This window comes from Triturus cristatus, chromosome 7 (genome assembly GCF_964204655.1).
Source record: "Triturus cristatus chromosome 7, aTriCri1.1, whole genome shotgun sequence".
Lineage (NCBI taxonomy): Eukaryota > Metazoa > Chordata > Amphibia > Caudata > Salamandridae > Triturus > Triturus cristatus.
In genome coordinates this window covers 950,298,890-950,322,940 of record NC_140590.1, presented here as the reverse complement: position 1 = coordinate 950,322,940, position 24,051 = coordinate 950,298,890, and the positions used below count along the sequence as shown (strand labels likewise).

The window sequence follows — 24,051 nt, the reverse complement described above, 5'->3', positions numbered from 1 at the left end:
AGGGAGGTGGTGAGATGGCACAGGTCTAGAATAGGAGGAAGGCCTCCATCCTTCTTGGGCACCAGAAATTATGGGAATAACAACCACACCCTACTTCTGTCGCTGGCACCTCCCCGACAGTCCCTCTGGCCAAAAGGGCGTGCACTTCCTTCAGCAAATTGGAGAGTAGGTCTTCCGTCAGGCGCTGGGGGTACGATGGAAGGACTAGAGAAAAAGAGAGGAAGGCATAGCCCTTACAAACAATCTGCAGGACCCACATGTCTGATATTAAAGTTGCCATTCTTGGATCCTGCCTCCCACAAGGAAGCTGTGCTTCTCTAGCAGGTGGGCTCCTGGTGGGGGGCAAATGGAATAGGTGGCCTGTTGACCTTGGCTGAGGGGACAGTGGAAAGCATGGCCTCAAAACTGCCTGGTTCCTTGCTGAGGTGGGACAAGCTGGCAGTATGGGCCAGCTAGACAAAATCTGTGAAAGGATCAGTAAGGTTAGTGCAATTGGTGAGGTAGTGAAGATAAGTCTAGAGAGAGTACAGTAGCTTTACTCTCTTTAAATTGCTCTAAAGCAGAAGTCCTGTCCCCAGAAAGGCAAGTCTCATCAAAGGGCATGTCCATAAGAGAGGACTGGACATTGCCAGAGAAGGATAAGTTACTTACCTGTAATCCTAGTTCTCTTCCAGGGATATCCTCATCAATAGTCATAAGCATATGAATATTCCCACCCATGCGCGGGGACCCCGGAAACAATATATACATATATGTGAGAAACATATATGAAGCTCTATATATATAGTATCACAAATGCAGCCGTCTATACAGAAAAGAAGAGCTGAGCAATGCTACAAGATTTTCCTTTGCTTATACATTCAACACTAAACAGTGAAGAAAACAAAGAGCATTTGAACTGCTTTAATGTGCAGCAGAGAAAAACCATCCTGCAAACAGGAATGACAGCATTGCCAGCTCACAGGCTGCATTGCAGAAAACACTCAGTGTGAAAAGCTGAAAAGCTAACCTCATAGAAACACATAGGAATAAACTGGCACCGTGCCTTTAAGGCAGCCATGACCCCTAGCTTCCCATCATGCCTAAGGGATTACAGTTGGGTCAGTTGTTCTTTGCGGAGACCCGTAGACCAGGGCACAAAGAAATTACATTTATCGCAATCATTTGCCCGGTGAGGCGGGTGGGTTGCTTATGACTATTGATGAGGCTACCCCTGGAAGAGAACTAGGATTACAGGTAAGTAACGTATCCTTCTATTCCAGGGGATCCTCATCAATAGTCATAAGCATATGAATAGAATAGCAAGCCCATTCCTTCAACCTGCGGGCAAACGATAAGCATAAACTCAACAGTGTATTGAGAAAAAAATCATGACTCCAATGAAATTAGCATTGGAACAAATTCCTCAAGGAGGTTTGGCCTACTTGGGTATCTGCTCTGGTGTCAGAATCAAGACAGTAGTGCCTAGTAAACGTGTGTACCGATTTCCAAGTTGCCGCCTTGCAAATCTCGGCCATCGGCACATTATGCAAGAAAGCTACTGTAGCTGCTTTTCCCCAAGTGGAGTGAGCCTTAGGGGAAACCAATAGCGGCTTGTTCGCCAGTTGATAAGCCAGCTTAATGCAGGACACTATCCACCTCGAGATCGATCGTTTGGAGGCTGGAAAAGCTGTCCTGACGACACCATAGTTTAAAAATAATTGGTCAGACTTCCTAATGGATTTCGTTCCCTCCAAATAGAATTTTAGAACCCTCTTGAGGTCAAGTGAGTGAAGAGACCTTTCTGCTGGAGTAGCAGGATTGGGAAAAAAGAGGTAAGGGAAATTGCTGCTTAACATGGAAGTCGGACACCACTTTTGGTAAGAAAGACGGGCGAGTACTCAGAACCACCCGATTGTGATGGAAAACCGTATATGGTTCCTTTGCGCAGAGTGCCTGGATTTCACTTACTCTGTGTGCTGATGTGATAGCTACTAAAAAAGCAACTTTCCACGTAAGGACCACCTTAGGGTACCTTGTTTCAGAGGCAGAACATTCAGCATAGATATATGGGCGCAGTAACTACATCAGTAAGGTGGTTGTTTATCATAACAACAATGGAACGTTGTTGTAGAGATAGGCCCACTACATAATGTAGAAAACTAACGTTGAATTAAAACATCTTCCCAGTATATAGGGTCCCTTTTGAAAAAGAAAAGTAAATAGAGCCCCGCGATACAACAGGGCGTTCTGTGCTTGAAATCTGAAAATATGTGAATATAAACGCTCACTAGTTAAATGAAGTTAAGATTAATTTAAAGCTAGGAAATTTGGAAAATGTTATTTGGAATATGAAGTAGACCAAAAGGAGAAAAACACTGTCCATTTTAGAACGGGTTGATTGTAGTATTAGTGTTTGAAAGTAAGTTGGTTTAGCATCCCATTCTAAGATGGCGCCCACAGTATTGACGTGGTGACGTTGCCGTCTTCCCGCGAAAGCTTAAAAACAGAGGCGGAGGCCGTACACGTTTAACCGGTGGAGACAAGGAGCTCCGTGAGGCCTGGGGTGGTAAGGAGGAATGACTGTAAAGGTGGGTGTTGCGTGTGAACATCGTTAGAATTGCTAAAAAGCTCGGCTTTGAGGAGGCTCATTATGTGAGCACAGTCCGCCTTGGGTGATTTTTTCCGTACCGGACGATTATGACCCTGACAAAGAGCAGTGTGATGAATGGAAAGAAGTGTGTTCTAGCTCCGAGTTTCTCATTTTTAGGATATTGAGTGATGCATGGAAAAATATGTGTTCTTTTAAAAGAAAAATGAAAAAAAGAAAAAATACACCGGGTCATCGGGAATGCCTGGTAGAAGTTCTAATAAAAAAGAAGGGGAACTTATACAAGCATGCGATTAAATGGCAGAGAGCAATTGTTAAAATTACGTTAAATAATCAGGGTGATGTGGCGAGCTCCCATTTAACTCAGTTAGAACTCGGTGCAGTGAGCGCTAGATAGAAGATTGAAGAGGGCTACAGGGTCTAATGAGATACTTCATTATTTCTAGATTTGCATTACAGCTGACTGCGAATCCATTGCGAGGACTCACATATGGAGCCCGTGTTGTGACCTGTAGAAAAGAGCTGGTACGAGGACTTATGGCTCAATAAGGGTAAAGAATATGTCTAAGTGAGAGATTTAGAGAGAATTCCCATCTGTGTAGAACTGGTTATCTAGTGAGAATTATGTGTGTTGTGTCTTTTACTTTTGGCAGTCCCCGAATGAAAGGTTAAGAGGTGTCCCCGACTGGTGCCAAGCGACTGTGTTTGCCCTGAAGAAATCGCAAAATAAATTTTTATGGCGATGAAACATGTTGGCATAATACAATGGTATGCATATTAAGCAACCTTTTTAAAGTTTTGAATTAGGTGCACATATAAGGAGGAATAAAATTGGTTCTATAGAAAGTGCATCTTTTTCATTTTTTACTTTCACATTTCAGTCGCATCTTGGTATCTGATTGTTTCACTACTTACTTTCACAATTTGGGTTTAATTACGTGGAAACTTTATTTATACTTTCTGAGCAAGATGACAACTGATGTTGACAAAAGTGGGCACAGCTGGTGAGTACCAATCAGCAAGCTCAATTGGTGTTACGCACGTGAGGTGTCATCTTGTCTTCTCACATTTTTTCAAAACATTTTTTCAAAACATTTTTTCAAATATATTTGATTTCAAGAACCTAAGAAAACTTGGTGTAATTGATTTGGGACTTGATATTCTCTTTTTGTATTTTTACTGAGAGGATTATTAGTGGGGATTGCCATAAGTAAAACTTTCGGTAAGTTTTTTAAAAAAAACTGAAGGTGAAAGGCTGTTGGTGACTACCTCAAACCAAGAAAAGAGGGGAGTTCAAAATACCGAAAGATATAGGGATTTGGACCACAGCTTATTGTGTCACATGGTGATTACAATTTAGACTCTGCAAGTAATTTCCGGAGCAGAACGGCGCCATTGCAGAACCGCACGGTGCCACCGACATGCGAATAGCGGTACTGCTGAAAAGTTGCTGGATCCAGTCTGACACCTAGCGAATATTGCAAAGGTAAGGAATCTGCAGCTAGAAGTCTCTAGCATAATTCAAGACACTTAAAGTAATTAACTATTTATACTAACCATCTACTACATTTTTGTTTGTCATACAAAATCCATGTAAAGATAGCTGCCTTAACCAGGGGCATAGATATCAACAACAACTCCGGTGCAATGGCATCGGGCCCAATAGAATGAGGGGCCTACTGCATCCAAGTAATAGCTATCTGACCAAACTACCAGGTGGTGGGCCAATTTTCCACTTCCTTGCATTAAGCTCCATGGCACGCTCACTATGCCACAGCTGTTTACCGAAAATAAAGATTTGTATATGAGCGATGTTACAATTCCAGTTTAAATTATCAACACTGACATGATATTTCTGAACCATAAATCAGTAGCAACAAGCACAGTAAAAACAGTGGACTAGTTCCAACCATCACCTTTGAGAGCTGATCACTCAAAAAAAACAACAACAACAAAACTGCTGCTTCTGAGAAATACACTAGATTTTATTTCACAGTATGTGTACTTATTTCACAAATAATACTATAGCCTTTAAAGAACTTTACTTTTTAGGCGATGCTTAGATTTTAACGATACAATGAAAAATAAAAAATGTGTTTCGAATTCGTACCTTAATCCAAGCAAAGAAAACACTGACTGCAACCATGATGTTGTACTGAATTTGCCAGTAAGCAAGAAAATGAAAATTTGGATATATTGTGGGATCTTCGAGAAGCGTTTCAATCAAAAGATTAACTTCGATAGTTCGATACAAGTTGAAAGCGATGGCCACAAGTGAAATCTAGCAGAGAAAAAACATTAGATAATCTTTTAAATAAACGGAAACTGCATTGAAACAGATTAGAGATTACTGTGTTACATACGCCTACAGTCACCCAACTTCGACAAACATTTAATTGCATGGTACTTCAAATAACCAGTTTTAATGATGAAGAAATTAATGTATGCCTATGTAGTTGAGTTGTGATTTCATACATGCTAAAATGATTACCTTATAAAAACAACTACAGGATTGAATTAAAAAATATACCAAGGCTTGTATTTTCCTTGTTACATCTTTGTAACACCTCCGCGTTTACTACGTCGGATAAAGTGTGAGGTTTAGAGAAAGGGATGCAGAGCAGCGGTTTCTGGTGGGCTGATGGAAGTTCAGGTGGTGGTTCCAGGAGGCGGGTCCGCAGTTGTGTAGGGCCTTGTATGCATGGGTAAGGCGCTTGAACTGGCATCTTTTCTATACAGAGTCAGTGGAGTTTCCTGATGTAGGGGGTGATGTGGGTTCATCTCGGGAGATCCAGGACGGGTCTGGATGCAGCGTTCTGTATGGTCTGTAGTTGTTGGAGGTGAGCTGCAATCCCTGCGTAGAGAGCATTGCTGTAGTCCAGTTGGCTGGAGATGAGGGCCTGGATGATGGAGCGTTTTGAGCTTTGGGGTAGCCATTTGAATATCTTACGAAGTATGCGGAGGATGAAGAAGCAGGAGGGGGAGACTAAGTTAACCTGAGCCGTCATGGTTAACTTGTTGAGCAAAGTGATACGTAGGTTCACGGCAGGGTCAGTGAAGGTAGGAGTAGGCCAGAGTTCTGAGGGCCATCAGGATGTGTCCCATGAGGAGCTTTTGTTTCCCAACATCAGTACCTCCGTCTTGTCCATTTTGAGCTTCAGGCAGTTGTCCTTCATCCAGTTGGTGACGTTTGTCATGCAGTTGTGGAAGTTGTCTTGATGGTGTCTTCGGAGAGGGGAAGGATACGTTGTGTGTCAGTGTAGGATATGATGTTGAGTCCATGGGTTTTGGAGATGCTGGCCAGAGGTGTCATATAAATGTTGAAGAGGGTGAGACTGAGTGAGGATTCTTGGGGTACTCAACAGATTCTTTCCTTGGGTTCAGAGGTAAAGGCGTGAAGGTGCACTTTTTGCATTCTTCTGGTGAGGAAAGATGAGACCCAACTGACAGCGGCTCCTTGTATGCCTATGTTGTCAGCCTTGTGATGAGTGTGCAGTGGGAGACCATATGGAAGGCTGCTGAGAGGTCTAGGAGAATCAGAGCTGCAGTCTCTCCTTGGTCAAGAAGGGCTCGAATGTCGTCGGTTTCCGTGATGAGGGCTGTGTTGGTGCTGTGGTTGCTGCATAATTCAGATTGGCAGGAGCGGAGTAGGAGGTTCAGTTCCAGATGTAAGTAGAGTAGTTGGTTGGTGGCTTTTTCTGATACTTTGTCTGGGAATAGGAGCAGGGAGATTGGTTAGTAGTAGTTGAGTTCGCTGGGGTCTACCGATGGTTTCTTTAATAGGGCGTCGACTTTGGTGTGTTTCCAGTCCTCTTAGAAGGTGGCCATGGCAACTGTTGAGTTGAAGGTGGTGAGTGCGGCTGATTCTAGCTTCGCCTAGGTTAAAAATGCTGTCAGGGCATGGGTCGCTGTGGGCCCCTGAGTGGACCAGGTTCATGATGGAAGGGGTGCCCTGTGGGGCAAGCTGGCTTCATTCATTAAGTCGGATGTCTGTGGTGGTAGTGGGGTCATTGTGTTGCTTGAGAAAGTTGTTGGCCTTGGGCTGGGGTTTGAAGTTTCTGTAGATGATGTTCGATCTTGTGGTGGAAGAAGTCTGCAAGGTTGTCACAGAGTTCCTGTGAAGGGTTAATGTTGTTTGTTGCAGCTGAGTGTTTGGAGAATTCTTTGGTGATGTGGAAGAGTTGTTCGCAGTTTTTGGAGCTTGATTCAATGCGTGAAGCTAAGAACTTTTTTCCACTTCTCTCAACTGTCTGCGGTGGAGGTTGAGGGCTGTCTTGAAGGTGGTCTTGCCGGGCGTGTCCTTGCTAGGGTGCCATCTCCTTTCCAGTTGTTTACAGTGTTGTTTAGGGGTTCTGAGGTCTTCAGTATACCAGCTAGCCTGCTTGGTGGACCTTATGTAGGTGTTGCTGCCGATGGGATCGAAGCTATACGGCGGGCAGTTGGTGATCCAGTTGTTGAAGTTTCTGACGTTCTGGTCTAGGTTCTTGGAGGAGATGGGTTGGGTGGTGGGGATAGCCTTGATCAATGTGTCCTTTGAGACCTAGAGTAGGTATCTAGCTCTAATCAGGAGGCCCAAGCTAGTGGAGGTATACAACTTTAATGTGCTGATCTGTGAATAGTGCAAATGATTCTATGGCAGTGCTAAATGCTCTGTGGATAGAGCATGTGTCCAGCGCAGCTTTCACAAGCCTCTGTGGCAGTAGGGCAATGCCAAGCGAGCACATCCTAAATGCCAGGGTGGGATTTGTTTGGCTAATATTGGCTGTTTTGTGGCCTAGAAAGGCTAATAGTTTGTGCAGTGCTACTGTACTACTGTAAGAGCTAAAGCTGTAAGAGCTCACAACAGGGCTTCTACTTGCAGCGGAGTATACCGCCATCAAGAGGTTACTGTGCACATACCAGAGTGCTGCAGTTTTCTTTCACTTTCTCAACAGCAGGATGACTTCTGGTTGCTTCAGGTCAGTGATTCAGCTGCAAAAGATAGGCCTTCAGGCAGACACCGGCTCCTATTGCACAAAGGTTCTCCTAGTTTTCTGCGAAGCACCTCTTCCTTGTTCAAATAGAACTTGGAACTGGAATGAGTGGAACCGTGGCTCCCACTTTTGTACATGGTGAATTAGGTTGGGAATGTGTATTCACTAGCCGCACTCTCAGAACTGGTTTAGAGTGGTTCTTCTTTCATATGTCCTTTCAGTCTGTTCATTAGACACTGCGTTTGTGCACAGTGACACTCTTCACAACAGTGCAATCTACAGCCTGAAGTACCCAAAACAGAGGCATAAAGAGGTGTGAGCTTTCTGCACCTTTTCATCAACAGCTACTCTGAAAGTGATCAGGAAAAGAGGCAAAGGGATTACCTAAAGTACTCTCCTCACTCTTAACAACAGAGATTGTACTTCCACCTTAGTCCAAACCATCTACCAAACAGCAGAGTTCAGGGAGACTAATCAGAAGCCCCTCTCAGCAAAAGACCTAATAGAATTTCTAAAGGTGCACAAACTCCTCTTTAGCCGTTTAAGTATCTAAATCTTATCCTTCCAACTTCAGGAATGTCAGCAATAGACTTCCACTGTCTTGGAAAACAGCCCCACTTCCATCTTATGCACATGAAGAATCCCGGGACCTCCAAAATGTAACCCACAGTCCTCCATTACTGTGCTCTCAAACACACAATACATGTTCCACACACGCCAAACACATGCAAAACAAACAATGGAGATATTAGACCTAGGAACCTAAGATTTGGGTTAGCTCATAGAAGTTAAAGTTTATATGTCTGGGTCTGTAGGTTTCCAGTCCTCCGACACAGATAAATACGTCTGGTGTCAATTACTGATTCACAAAAATGTGGTACGCTGCCACCACAACTATACATGGTAAATCTGTGACAAGAACAGTAGTCCACTGTTAGTCATATGAGGGCAAGCTTAGTGCGCCCCGCTAGATCACAGATCCGTTTCTGGGCCTCATTCATGTCAAAGAACAGTCCAAGCCTTTCAGCACACACTAGATTAGCGTGAGATTATGGCCAAAATCAAAACCCAGGATACTAGATAATTGCAGTCAGATACCTAGGGCAGAGAACCATGACTGTCCACCATGCAAAGATCATTCCTGTCTCAACACCGTGGAAGAGAAATAGTCTGATTATAACGAAAATCAGAGTCTACCCTGGGAAGAAAGCATGAATATGTCCTCACTACTGCATTCTCCTTTTAAAACACTCTATAGGTTTTGTGAGATAAAAATCCTAAAATAACAGGGGCCCTGAAGATAGAGGTTTGTGAAGGACACTGACTGTGGGCAATAACAGCAGCAATATATGCCTTTAATGAAACGAACTGCACCCCCAATCTAGATAAAGGAAATACTGCTTCTTCCAGACACTTCGCTGTATCACTGTTTTTCTCAATAACCTAGATGCGCTTTCTCTTCCATTTGAACGCACAGGAAATCCTAAAATATGGGCCTTTGACAGCAATGCTGTCAAAATTAAAGGATGGTAAATGAGGTGCAGGATCTGAAAACGGAACTTGCAGAGGATATCTGGTCTTTATGTAAGTCTTGGGTGGTTGCTTTGAAAGCTAAAGGAGGTCGGTGAACCACCATTCGTCTGGCCATTAAGACAGCTTCGTAAAATACTTTGATTAGAAACAGAGAAGCAGGATTTAGAAATTTGACACTATATCTGTTGCTGTCCACTTATCGACTTCACGTCTGCCTCTGATAAGGTTGTTCGAAACATCTTATCACTCTGTACAGTTACTTGCACCCAGTTGTTCATGGGGTCTGACCATGGACTCACACAGAAAATGTCTCTCCAATGACGTAAAGCAAGGTTCCTTTTGTACTTTCTGTACTATCTCTTTCATAATAATTTCCCTCAGTCATTGGTAAGAAAGAATATTCACATTCTGCTGCTTGCTGATATGATTAATAATCTAACACTGACCGGTCTTCAACGTGGTTTATCTGGTCTTCACTCATATGCTATTGATCACTACCTGAAAATAAATGTAGAGAAATCCAAAATCATGACTTTTAGGTGGAATTATGTAAAACAGGCTTTTATTGTTATATGGGTTTAGAGAGGTTTGGAGTTATACTTATAAGTAACATAAATTTTAATTTTGATATTAATCATTTAGAGGGTAGGGGATTTCTCATGTCCAGCAACATGAGGCCGATTAAAACATTAGTTAAAGATGTTGCTCAAATGTTAATTTAACTTTGAAAATGTAATAGACAAGAGGCATTTGGCAAAACAGGAATAGCTGGTTTAATTAAATGTAGCGTCCAGAAGAGCAGGCAACAGAGTCGGAGTTTCTCGCTATGGATGGATGCGGCCATTCCCATGCTAAGCAGATGGTGTACAAAGGTGCAAAAATACATAACGTTCGGAACATTGCAGGTCCTGGGATGGTGTCTGGAGGGTGGTCTATCATCATTCCTGCACCTTTCCTTTTAGGAGCATATTCTGTGCATTCATTTTGCGCAATTTTTAGTGGGGTATCAGAAGGTGGCCCCAGTTGGGGTAGCTTTTAGAGAACGCTGAGTGTTTAGTCATGTATCGCCTGAGTTTTTTTTTTGTTGGTCATTGGGTTCTACCCCCTAGCCATGACGGAGGGAAGTATTTTTATGGCGTGATCTTCGTCCGCACATGGATAATTTATTTTATCTAACTATTGTTTTAATGGGTGTTGCCAGCCCTGTGACACCCTACCTTTCCAAATGTGTAATTTTATTGATGGGAATGGTTCAGTTTGACATACACATGCGCGAAGAAAGGAAGACGTTTGCTGCAATTGGGGGGTTGTAGGTAATTGCAACATGTCCTGAGGACATGTGCATGCCCCTTTGGTCCTTGCACGTGGCATGTAACAAGGTTTTTCCTAATGGAGGTGGGTGTTTTGAGTATGCCTTTTTTCTGGAAGCTTCGTTTTTGGGCTACATTTGGGCTGCTTCCTGTACATCATTGGGTGCCTTCCTAAGGTAACATGTAGTGTTGGTTTTATTGAGGCTGACCGGTGGGGATTGAGAACTGCTCTGTGGCCCCATGTGGTTCAGATGTAGCAATGACTGGGACAGGGCCTATTGCTCTCTTGGGTGATGTTCGTGAGGCCCTGTGTTATTTGCTTTGACAAGCTGGGTGCTGTGGTGAGCGTATCCGTGCACCTTATGTGGGGGCTGCAATGGTCATCTGCAGAATCCCTTTCGCTGGTAGCGCCCCTCTCTCCCTCTGAGCCAAGATTCTTTGGGTCTGGAGCCCTCAGCAGGGATCAGGGACTTCTTATCCAGCGACATGCTACTCTAAGTGTTTTGGAGGGACATGACCCGACAAGCAGGTTTTGGATGTCTGGAAGCATTAGGAGAGAGAGGAGGCAGATATCTTGCTTACGATGGGAGTCAGGAGCACGGCTGGGACTTGTCGTGCTGCAGGTACCAAACTGGGATGGCTGATTGCCCTGGTGTATTTCCCTGCTGACTTGGTGCCAAACTGTTGCTTTCTTATGTGTGGACTACGGGGCATCTCAACATCCCGCCTGTGCGGAAAAACTAGCTTTTGGCACTTGAAACGCGGCCTCATTTTGGAACTAAAAAGTGGGCCCTCATTAGTTGGAGGCCTGTTGTTGAAGAATTGGGTCCCTTTGATTATATAACCACGTCCCGATTCAACGAAGCTGAGGGGACCTGGCTGCTTGTTTATAGGCACTGGTAGGGGACTGCCCTGCTCCCTCATCAAACTGCCCTCTCCCCGGAGCGTGGCCAGCCAATCTCACCCAGGGGACTAGCAGCAGAGTGGGGCCTAGGCACAAAAATGGCAAACTCAAGCTTGGATTCCCTGTTGACATATCATATGGCAGCCCAAAGTCCTTCCCAAGTGCACATAAAAGCTAGAGTGTTTCTTCAAATTGCTGTGTCACTAGTCTTTATTGTTGTGGTCAGTTTTCTGAAGTGATTATTAAGTGGATGTGTCATATTGGTGTTTTTTTAGGCTTACTGTGCATTCGTATTTGGTGATTGTGTAAAGGTATTGCCTCCCCAGACAGTCACCCCTCCTTGCTGTGGCTGTGGCCCTGGTGCTTGCTTGCCATGTGTTTGGCCCACCACCTCGTCCTTGTGGCAGTAGCGTGTTTTCTGACTGAATTCCTTGTGGCTGATGGTGCTGTGCGCTTGGGTTGATCTGGGCTTGGTTTTGTAGATGGAGATTTTGCAGGCCCTGGCCCTGGCCCATGCTTCTTGATTTTTGCTCATAAGCTTTCCGGTGGCATCAGTCGGTCATGTGGCCCATTCGGTGACAGTAGTAGCACTCTCTAAGGTCTTGCTGCTACCATCCTTCCTGACATCTGTCATTAGGACAGGGTGGAAACCCTCTATGGTTCGGAGGCGGAGCTCCCTTCAAGAGTGGTGCTATTTGTATGCTCACAGGCAACGCAACCCACTCAAGGGCAGTCACTTTTCATTTATGTTGGACCAGCTTGGTCGTGTCTCTTTAGGCTTGCTCCTGCTTTTCCCTGTGCCTTTCCTGTTTTTTTCTGTAATAATGTAATTCATGGGCCTGTATTTCCCACCAAGGTTTGATACTACACTATCTATACCACTCTATATTTTGGTGGGCAGTCCCTTTCTGAGGATGTTGTAAAAGAATGCAACCTGGTAGCCCATGTCTGTCCATGGCTGTCCTGTCTCCTGTCCCCATCATTCCCTCATTGTGTCTAGAAAGTCGATCACGGTTTCCCCAGGATTCATGCTCTCTGCCATCTATTCCCCTACATCTGGGCGGTCGGGGATCATTTCCCTCAGGGCTCTCCATATCTGGTGTCCAAACAATTTGAATGCGGCCCTGCCATGCTCTGTGTTGGTCAGCTTGACTGCTGGGATGCGGGCTCTGGAAAACACTGTTAGTCTGCTTTCTGATGAGGTTGCCAAGCAGACACTTGACATCGCCTATTGCTAGGTTTATTCCTGCTGTGTTTTTCTCAAAACATGAGATCCATTTTCCCGCCCCGTCCATCAATGAGGGGGCAGTTTGGTTGTGAGCCATTCTTTGTCCATCTAAGCCCACGTGACATAGATGGTCGCTGATGGGCATATTTTGGCTTGGAGGTATTGACCTGGCTTTTCTCCAATATAGCGCTCCCATCTTCTCAGGCATTCCTGCATGTAGGGGAAGTTCCATTTGGGATCTCCCCATGCATGCCGGATGCTGTCTTCCACGATGGCTATGTCTTCTGATTGGAAAGATCCCTCCTCCGGTCAGGGTGTATGGTAATAGCCCTCCCTTTTGGTCCAGCAGGATAGCAGGTGGCAGAATGGCCGCGCAAAGATCTTGCCTTCTTCTCTCTACACCATCTCTCTAGTGGTCTGCTTGTTTGACCAATGCGTTCAGGGGGAGCAAAAGATGTCCTCATTGCTGCTCTCCTTGTGTGCGCACAGAGGTGCCATTTTGCTTCTCCTATCTCTGAATTGAGTTTGGGCCAGGCTACCCTGATCTCTATTTTCTTGGTAGGCCCCTCTACTATGATGACAATCTGGTGAGGCTTGTGTTCCCGACAGGGGCCTCCCATCTGATTCTATTTTGGGCTCCTCTCTGCTTGGAGCCCAGGGCCTAGCTCCACTCTACTCCGGGGGAGGGTGCGTGGTTCTGTTCTCCCAATGCACCTCCCATTCTCACCCAATACCTCTCCTCTAACTCACACCTTGGTTGCCTCCTTCGCTCGGTGCTGTGTGTGGTTCTACTTGGAAGGAATTTGTCCTCAAACTCACCTCCTGTTGTCTCTTCAGGTGCCTGAGTATAACCTGTGGCTCCCCTTTTGATGTCAGACCCAGGAAGGCTGGGACCCTCCCCCCCAACTGGTGGTGTCACTATCCAGAACCTCTATGAACCTCCTAGTCACCTGAGAGTGCTCAACTTGATGGTTAGAGTGTATTATCCCCGTTACGCAGGGGCTTGATGGGTTGCGTATGATAGATGGGGGGGTCGATGTTAGAAATGGGGGTCTCTAGTTGGGAGCAGTAGGTACCTTTGTCCAACTAGGGACCGTTCTTTCTGGTCAGGGTAAGGGAGTTACACTCCTAAAATTACCCCTGCTCACCCCCTTGGTAGCTTGGCACGACTAGTCAGGCTTATTCTAGAGGCATTGTGTAAAGCATTTGCACATAACCAACAGTGATACAGTGAAGACACTACAAAAGGACACCACACCAGTTTAGAAAAATAGCCAATATTTTGATATACTTCAAACAAGACCAGAAATTATAAAAATCCACCATACAGTTCTCGGAAATCTTCAATAATCAAATTAGACTTGAAATCCAGTTCCTTGAAGTCAATAGCCCCAGACAGAGTTATCACGGCATCGTGAACAACAAATCCAAACAGTTCTGGCTAACTGCGGCGTTGCGGGCCAGCTACGGTGTCGGGAAGACCCGCAAAACAGTACCTTTAGAAATGTAGGGTGTAGGCGACCTCCCGAGGAGCCCCGAAGGACCGGCGTCTGCAGGCGTCAGTTCCTGGAGGTCAGTGCAGGACTCGTCGGGCCCTTGAAGTCACAAGTGTTGCAGGTCGAACTCCTCGCAGTTGAAGTTGGGAGCGCTGGCTATGGCAGGCGTTGGCGCTGCGAAGTGCAGCAGTGCAGCTTGTTAACCGTCCTGCAGCGGCTTCGGTGAGATCAGGGGTGCCGTGCGAAGTGATGTGGTGCTCATCGTGGTGCTGGCAGATCATGGTGCGAGCAGCTGCTTCGCCGGCGCTGAAGTGCTGTCAGCAGCTAATGAACTGGAGTCGATGGCGCCGGTGGGCCAAGACTGCGGTCTGGGATGAGGACCGTGCGTCGTGTAACTTACGAGTGGTGCCCACGAACCACATTGCAAGCAGCGGCGTCGATGTGTTGGCGTGGAGCGGCGTCATTGGAGATAGCAGGGCAAAGGCGTGAAGCGGTGCGGAGTGTGGTGCCCACAGGTCGCGGTGCAAACAGAGGCTTGGTGGCGGCGTCAGGTGGCGTCGGTGAGACCATGGTTGCGTTGCAAAGTGCAGCGGTGCCCTCTGCGGTGCCTTCAGGACACAGAGTCGCCAGCGGCGTCGTAGATGGCGTCGGGTTTCCATTTCTTCTGTTGAAGCACAAAACACACAGGCCCCAGTGCTGATGGCAGAAGAACTTGAAGTCTTTGCTGTTCCTGAGACTTCTTGAAGAGGGGGCAAGCTCTACCACAAGCTCTTGGAGAAACTCAATAAAGAAGTTGCAGAAAGTTCAGTCCAGTCCTTTCACTGCCCAAACAGAAGCAGCCACTGCAGGCCAACACAGCAAAGCACTCAGCAAAGTGGTAGTTCCTCCTCGCAGCTTCTCCAGCTCTTCTTCTTGGCAGTCTTCTTGGTCCAAAAGAGTTCTAAAGTTCTGGAGTCTGGGCCCAAGTATTTATACCCAAAATTCCTTTGTCCTCTCAGACAGAGAGTGTCTGTGCTTAGTCCACACCAGTTTGGTCCTCTCTGGCCCAGCTTCCCAGCAGGAGGCAGAGATAGCCCATTCAGGTGCAAGGAAATCTCCTCCTACTACTCTAAATGCATCCCAGGTCTATTCAGCCCTGACTCATCCAGACTCTCTGGAGCCACTGCACATCCCCAGCCCCTGTCACTCCAAAGTTAGACAGTCAATACACATCCTAGCAGAGGCACACAGGATGGTTAAGCAAGAAAATACCTACTTTCTAAAAGTGGTATTTTCAAAACACAGAATGTAAAAATCACATTTACTAAAAGATGCATCTTTAGATTCTGTGTTCGGGCATACTAAACTTTATTTTCTTATCTGGTTCCAATGGTAAGTTATATTTATAAGATGTTATAAGTTAACTCCCATGCTTTCCTATGGGCCAGATAGCCTTTCAATAGTAAAAAACGAAATTGGCAGTTTTTCACTATCAAGACATGCATCACACATCAGGGCATGTCCTACATTTTACATACACTGCCCCCTGCCCACAGGGGTACCTTGGGCCTACCTTAGGGGTTACTCACATGTAAGAAAAGGGAAGGGCAGGGCAGTGGGTGCACTTGCCTAGTCAACATGGCAGTACTTGACTGCACACAGACACTGCAGTGGCAGATCTGAGTAACATTTACAGGCTGATTTTGTGGGTGGCACAATCAGTGCTGCAGGCTCACCAGCAGCATTTGATTTACAGGCCCTGGGCACACACAGTGCACAGTACTAGGGACTGACTAGTAAATCAAATGTGCTTATCAAGGAAACACCAATACATAACACAATTTACATAGAGAGCATATGCACTTTAGCACTGAACAGCAGTGGTAAAGTGCCCAGGGTCCTAAAGCCAACAGCAGCAGGTAAGGAAAAAATAAGAGGAAGAAGCAAATAGTTTGGGGATAACCCTGCAAAAAGGGCGATTTCCAACAGGCGATCTTCAGGGAATTCTAGCACCAAACTGGGATGAGGATGGAATTGCCTGGGTCTGCTGATCTGGCAACTTCCCAGCACTAGCTCTAGTGGCTCGCTGCCCAGTGGAGGGCCCTTTGCCACCTCAACCGGCGGATTGGTGTAACTCAGTGCAGGAACGGCTGGAACGGCCAGCTTCAAAGAGAGCACCTCCGTGCCGGTGTATGATGTGGGAGGGGGTGTGGATACCTTGCTTTGGGGTTAGGGGCCAGAACTCTATGTCGGCCCACCTTGAATATGGCCCACAGTTCTAACAGCGCCTACTTTTAGTGTTTCCTGTCCTATGTATTCAGTCTGAATGTGCGTCCTCAATGTGTTCGATAATGTTGGTCTTGAAGGTTACCCACTATGGCCAGGCGAAAGTGTGACAGTGTGTGCATGCCAATCACAGCTCAATTTATCTAGCTTTTTAGCCTGAGTGGGAAAACCAGTTTGCATGTTGTTTAAAGGCGACTCCACGATGGGTTGAAATCTTTTTTAAGGTATTTAGAGCACTTTTAGATTTTTCTGTTATTCAAATAAACTTAAATCCTACTCTGTTCATGTGGAAAGACTATGTACACTGGGTTATGCCGGCAATAATGACTTTTACTATGAGCTCAGCTTAGGACAAAGATGCATCAAACATACTTAGTACATAAAAACACCACATATGACAACAAACAACCTGTAAACAAATGCAATGGTTAATTCAAAACATTATGAATTGTTTTTTAGCAACGGAACAGCAAAATGGAAACAAACTTTTCCATATGCATATAGAATCGTTAATTGGACAAAACATACAACATAGAACACAGTTGCAAGAATTTATCAGCACCACAACATCAAGAAAAAATGCATCAATTGAAAACCATAATAGAAATAAAAGAGAATAAGTGACAGAAAGAAAAAAATGATGACTTTGCCAAAAAACGTTTAGCCCGCTCCTAGCGCATGCTGCCCAATGAGGAGGGGAGGCTCTGCACGGTACACTGGACTAAGTGAGCCCAATAATCTTTCAATAACGGCTTCAGGACAAAGATAGCAACAATTTATGGGGATAAGAAGGAATAACTCTAAAACTAAACGCCCTCCTTGGCATAAGCGACACCTTAATCTCCAAGGTCTTCCTTTATGTCTGAACTGCACCCCGTTTCAAACCCATGGGCTTAGCGTATCATCAGTGTCATGTCTACCGGTCCAAGAGAATAACAACATCTCTCACTTCTTACAGGCACCACCAGTGTTAAGAAACCAATAGCACTAAGAAAACTCCATTGGACTAAAAAATTAAGATTGCAATGCTGGCTCTATATCACACCCAGAGCCTATGCGAACCACCTGTGTCACGCCCAGCGGTCTAAGTGGTGAGGCTCCATCCATTGTCAGCTGGTGGATTTTAAACATGTTGGGGGAAACTGTAGGCCGGATGAAAACATGTGAGCGCTGTGAGCCAGCCAAACTCAAGAGAGTTATGTGGGGGTATTTCTTGCCCCCTCTCCCCCAAGAAAAGTTTTTAACAAAACAGAATCAAATTGTGAATTATACAGCACACTGCCAGTCATGGAAAACTTTGCATTTCATGGTAATGCGTAGAGCAGTTGCACAGTACGCATTATTTTCAAGTAACCATAACTGCACACAAACGCAAGTATGCATTGCGTTAAGAGCTATAAGATCTCAGTAGAAAACTTGTCTGTGTGTAAAAGGTTAAAATTGAACTTAACAGGGACTCCAAGCATATGCAGCAGGACATTAAAGACCTTCAAGCCTTTCGAAAGCAGGCAGAAGATAAGTTGGACGATTATGAAGGCCGATCACATAGAAATAATGTGAGATTCATTGGTGTACCCGAAAAGGCGAAAGGCCCTGCAGCAGACCTCTTCATGGAAGACCTATTTGTTAAACGATTGCAGCATAAGGGCCTCTCAAACTTTTTCACTGTCGAAAGAGCTCACAGGATTCCAGGAGGACGATCGAAACCGGAGGCGCCCCCACGTCCAATGTTGGCGAAACTCCTGAAGTTTAAAGACAGGGTCTGTCACGACGCTCCAAGCTCCTCAGGATCAGGGTGATGCTCAGAGGGGTCCACCTCTTGATTTCCCCACACTCTGACTAGGCAAACAATTACAGAGGATAGAGGTAATCAAGCGAGGGATAGGGTAGGGAAGGAACAGCAAGGGAAGGGATACCTGAAACGAGAGAAACAAAAGGGTTAACAATATAGCGTTCCCTGTCTACGCTCATTTAATTCTCGCTATGTCACTTCCGTACCAAAAGCAGTTTTCCTTCTCTGGGTGTGAAACCTTCCCTCAGTCGTGCTGCTAGTAAGATGCGTCTCTCACCAATGGGAAGCACATTCCTACCCCCTATAAATCATAGAAGAATATGGCCAACTCCAGGAACCAAGGAAAGGAAAGCGAGGACCCCACTACGGTGGAAAATGAAATGCAAAGTTTTGAGTTGGCTGCTGAAAATGCAAAAACGGGTACTGTAGTTCCAAACCAATCCTCTTTCCACTGTCTCAACGCCACAAAGCCAATAACTGTCTCCTCAAGATTGGCCTCTCAAGTCTGTAGGCGGGCACACCCATAAGTTCGCCAATAACCCAGCAAAGAAAAAGTCTTGTCTCTGAACCTCCTCACCGGACGTCAAGAGGCTTTCTCTACAAGCAAAAGAAAACGTTGTTTTTTCTCTTGACCTCCTCACCGGACGTCAAGAGGCTTACCGGGCTTTCTAGGGACTTCCCAAAGTTCCAGGAACCCACCCGGTTGACGCTCCTCCTTAGGAACAGGGCCCCTGGCGATTGGCCTCAACCAGGCGGGATAATGCCGCGGGCTCGGACGGAGTCCTCCGCGTAAGTAAGGCAAAGCAAATGGAGTCCGCTGCTGCTGCCAAAGGGACACCGCTGTCTCGGTGATATCGCGCTACGCTCAGCCGAGCGAGGGCAGAAAAAGTGGCTCTGAAGCGAGCCCGGAGTTGACGGATACATCGCTCTTCGCGTTCTCACCGAGAACGCCAAAATCCAAACAGGAGCGCCCTGGCGATGGACGGGTCAGTATCACGTACGACGCTCCCAGCGCCGTGCGCGAGTATATGCCCGTGGCTCCTACCCTAAGGAGGGGGTCCGCTGGGAAATGTAGTCCTCGTGCTCGCTCTGGTAGGCGCGGCTCGTCAATGCCTGACAGTACGCCCACCTCCCAAGCGCCTCCTAGCACCTGGTTTATTCGGATTTCGGGAATAAAACAACCTCACCGCACGGGGCAATGGACCCCTGAGCACGGCTCCCAAGAATCGTCCTCCGCTTGGTAACCCTTCCATGACACCAAGTACCACAGGCATCCGTGGCGGTACTTGGAATCCAAGATGCGCCGCACTTCATACTCCTTCTGACCATCCACCATTACTGGTGGCGGTGCTCTGCGGCGCGCGTTTCTTGCCGGCTTCAGCAAGCTGCAGTGGAATACCGGATGCACTCTCAAGGACACCGGGAATTTCAGTTTATAGGCCACGGGATTAATTCTGCGCAGGACGGTATAGGGACCTATATACCGAGGATGGAATATGCTACGGTAACGGAACCGTAAGTTCTTCGTGGAAAGCCAGACCTTGTTGCCCTCTTGGTAGGTTGGACCCTCCTGTCGATGTCGGTCCGCCCATTTCTTATAGGACGTCTTGGCCTTTTTCAGATGTACTTGGATGCGCCGGTGAATCTTTAAGAGGGCTTTCATTTGTGTCGATACTGTGGGATGATTCTGCACTTCACTCGGTATGGCCACGGGCAAAGTGTTGGCATGGAAACCAGTATTCGCCCGAAAGGGAGTTTCTCCTATGGAGCCATGCCACGCATTGTTATATGACAGTTCGGCCAACCACAACAGGGACACCCATGACTTCGCTGCTTCGTTGGCATAGCACCTTAGATATTTCTTGACAGTCTGGCCTCTCGGTTTGCCCGTCGGTCTGCGGGTGGAAGCTCGTTGACAAAGCGTCTTCCACTCGTAGAGCCTTACACCACATGTGCCAGAACCGGGCAATGAATTGGGGGCCCCTGTCGGAGATGATGACCCGAGGTATTCCGTGCAACCAAACTATATGGGTCAGTAATAGTTGCGCGGTTTGATTAGCAGTAGGCAGATTTTTACAGGGGATGAAGTGGCCCATCTTAGTCAGGCTGTCTATGACTAGCAAGATAGCATTGCATCCCTGATCCAGTGGTAGGCCCAATATAAAGTCCACGCTGATCGTCTGCCAGGGTTGTGATGGAGTGGGTAGCGGCATTATCAGTCCTTTGCTCTTGTTTTGTTCACTTTTGGCTCTAGCACAGGTTTCGCATTGTTCTACCCATTTTTTCACGTCATTGGCCAGATTTTCCCACCAGAACTGGCGTTGCATCAAGTGAATTGTTTTCTTGTGTCCCGGGTGGCCTGCCAGAACCGCGTCGTGACACCAGTTGAACGCCTTCAATCGGAGGGCGTGGGTAGGTAAATACAGTTTGTTCTCATACAGGGGGATGCCATGTTTGAGTGTTCGACGAACATCCTGCGCGGCCCACTTCTGCCACTGGACCGGAGATCGGTTGTTGGTAACTAGTTCCATGAACTGATTCGCGGATATGGTACACAAGACTCGCTCGGGGGGTATGATAGTTCTCTGTTCTTTCGGTAGGGGTTATTCTGATTCCCCTTGCCTGGACAGCGAATCTGCCTTTTTATTGTCCGCCCCTGGCCTAAAGGTGATCACGAACTCATATCCCTCAAAAAATAGCATCCACCGCATTTGTCGTTGCGACAGATGTCGTGCTGTTCTCATGTACTGGAGGTTTCGGTGGTCCTAGTAGACGGTTATGGGATGTTGCGCTCCCCAAAGATAATGCCTCCACTCCTGTAAGGCTTTCTTTATGGCCAGGAGTTCCTTCTCTGCCACAGTGTAATTTACTTCTGCCGCATTTAGTTTTTTGGAAAGGAAAGCCACCGGGTGTAGTTGTCCTGTATGTTTATCCCTCTGCGATAGTACCGCCCCTATGGCCACATCCGAGGCATCTGCTTCCACTACGAATGGAATATCGGGTTGAGGATGTCGTAAGATGGGTGCAGTACAGAAGGCCCTTTTCAACTGAACGAAAGCCTCCGTGGCATCGGATGTCCAGAGAAAGGGGGTCGCCTTTCGCAACAATCTGGTTATTGGAGAGGCCAACTGCAAAAATGGGGGATAAACCTTCTATAATAATTAGAAAACCCCAAAAAACATTGAACCTCTCTCACACTCTTCGGAAGGGGCCAATTCTGTACTGCTTCCACTTTCCTCTCTGCCATCCTAAACCCCCGGGGATTCAGAATGACTCCCAGGAATTCTACCTCAGTAACGCTGAACTCGCACTTGCTGAGCTTACAATATAATCCATTGTCCTGCAGCGCCTTCAGGATGAGAATGACGTGGCTTGTGTGCTGTTCCGCTGTGACTGAATAAACAAGAATGTCATCGATATAGACGATCACAAACCGGTCCACGAACTCTTTTAAACCATCATTAAGGAAATACTGGAAAGCCGCCGGGGCGTTACACAACCCGAACGGCATAACCAAGTATTCAAACAAACCAAAACGAGTTTTAAAAGCCGTCTTCCACTCATCCCTGTCCCGGATCCTCACCAGGTGATATGCTCCCCTCAAGTCCAGTCGGGTATATATCCTGGCCTCTCTTACCTGATCCAACAACACCGGAATGAGTGGAAGAGGGTATCGGTTTCTCACGGTGTTTTTGTTCAATTGCCTGTAATCTATGCACGTCCGTAATTCACCATTGGCTTTCGCCGTAAAAAAAAGGGGGGACGCCGCCAGTGAACGAGAAGGGCGGATCAATCCAATGGAACAGAAATGATCCAGGTACGCCCGTAGATGTCTGGTTTTTGGTTCTGATAAGGCATAAACCCGGCACGACGGAATGACTGCGCCTTCTATTAGATCAATACGACTATCATAGTTGCGGTGGGGAGGTAGGTTCTCTGCCTTGACTTCACAGAACACGTCCTGATATTGTCGGTACTCAACAGGTAATGTGGCGTTCTTTTCGGCTGCTGTGGCTACCTGATAGCCCTGAGCAAGAGACAAGACTTGGGAGGAATGTTTTTTCATACAGGTAGACATACAGTCGGGGGAGTTGAACTCAATGGTTTTGTGTCTCCAGTCCATAGTGGGATTATGCTGCCATAACCAAGGCATGCCCAGAATGATTCCATATTGCGGCGCCTCGATGATGTTCAGCGCAAGGTTCTCCACATGGTCTTGTGGCGTGCCCTCAAGGATCAACTCTACTACCTCCGTGTGCTCGGTGATGGGACCAGATTTCAATGGAGTGCCATCTACCGCTAGCACCGTCTCTGGCTTGTTATTGGGCACTCTACCTAGTCCCAGCCGCTGTACCAGCCCATAATCTATAAAGTTTCCTGTAGCTCCGGAATCAATCATCGTCCAGACCTGGTGCTGTTGTTGCCCTGACCTAAGAAGCATCGACAGCACTATGTGAGCCGTCGCACCCGGTACCCCTGAGACTTCCAACGACGGTACCCTCCACTTTTACTCTGCTACCGCCTCTCCGTTTGACTCCCCGGTTCTACGTTCTTCGGGCTCCGCTATTACTGTGGCTACTTGTTTCCCGGACTAGGAAACCATCCTTTTCTTGGGCTTCACAGTACAATCCCGAACATAGTATCCCTTCTTCCCACAGTACATGCAGAGACCTTGCACCCGCCGAGTTTCTCGTTCGGCCTTGGATAGTGGGGCCCTAACCGCTCCAACGTCCATGGGCTCGGGACCCGCCTCGTTCAGGGGTTGAGAGGAACGGTTTATTCTCTCTATTCCCACCAGCCCTCTCTCTCTTCCTTTACGGTCCCCACCCCTTTCGGACATTCGGTGATCTAATCGCAGCGTGAGGTTTATTAAGTCGGTGCAGGTGGCAGGTTGGGGGTCTATTTGAGCCAGCACGTCCTTGATCTCATCCCTTAACCCTTGGTAGTATAGCGCCATTCTTTTTTTCCTCTGGCCATGCAGTTTCTCCCACCAACCTATTAAAGGTAGTCATGTAAGTGATCAAATCCTTTCTACCTTGACGGAGCTCCAATAATTCCCGATCCGCGCTAAGGGTAGTGGCTCTCCTATCAAACACCCTCTCGAATTCTCTCCTGAACGCTGCCCAATCAGAAAGTAGAGGATCATCGTTTCTGACCAACGGAACCGCCCAGTTGGCGGCGTCCCCGGTGAGATACGCGATGGCAAAAGCAACCCTAGAAATGTTTGTGGCAAAAGAGGCAGCCCTACAAGAGAAATGCAACGTGATCTGTGTGAGAAAGGTCTGTATTTTATGTGGGTCGCCCGCATATCGTTCCGGACTAGCCAAGGGTGTCGGTGGTGGAACCGTCACCTGTATCTGAGGACTGCCCGTAGACACATCAAAGGGGTTTCTAGTCTGTCTATCCAGTCTCTCCTTAAGTGCCGCATTCTCTACTCGAGAAGCGGCTACTTCCTGTTGGACTAGACCCAAGGCTTGTAACACGTCCTCTAACGTAGCCATCACTGAGTATAACCCTGACCGGGAGGAGACGGTTTCGTGGGTACGTGATTCTGTCACGACGGTCCAAGCTCCTCAGGATCAGGGTAATGCTCAGAGGGGTCCACCTCTTGATTTCCCCACACTCTGACTAGGCAAACAATTACAGAGGATAGAGGTAATCAAGCGAGGGATAGGGTAGGGAAGGAACAGCAAGGGAAGGGATACCTGAAACGAGAGAAACAAAAGGGTTAACAATATAGCGTTCCCTGTCTACTCTCATTTAATTCTCGCTAAGTCACTTCCGTACCAAAAGCAGTTTTCCTTCTCTGGGTGTGAAACCTTCCCTCAGTCGTGCTGCTAGTAAGATGCGTCTCTCACCAATGGGAAGCACATTCCTACCCCCTATAAATCATAGAAGAATATGGCCAACTCCAGGAACCAAGGAAAGGAAAGCGAGGACCCCACTACGGTGGAAAATGA

General features: G+C 46.8%; 1 protein-coding gene across 1 annotated transcript in view; it reads right to left on the bottom strand.

Moving 5' to 3' along the window:
• PKD2L2 (polycystin 2 like 2, transient receptor potential cation channel) overlaps nucleotides 1-24,051 on the bottom strand; it is a 1,478,337-nt gene that overhangs the window by 631,554 nt on the left and 822,732 nt on the right. Inside the window, exon 7 of the mRNA XM_085615012.1 lies at nucleotides 4,701-4,871. Within this exon, the coding sequence (XP_085471138.1) occupies nucleotides 4,701-4,871 (171 nt within the window). The remainder of the gene's footprint in view (nucleotides 1-4,700; nucleotides 4,872-24,051) is intronic.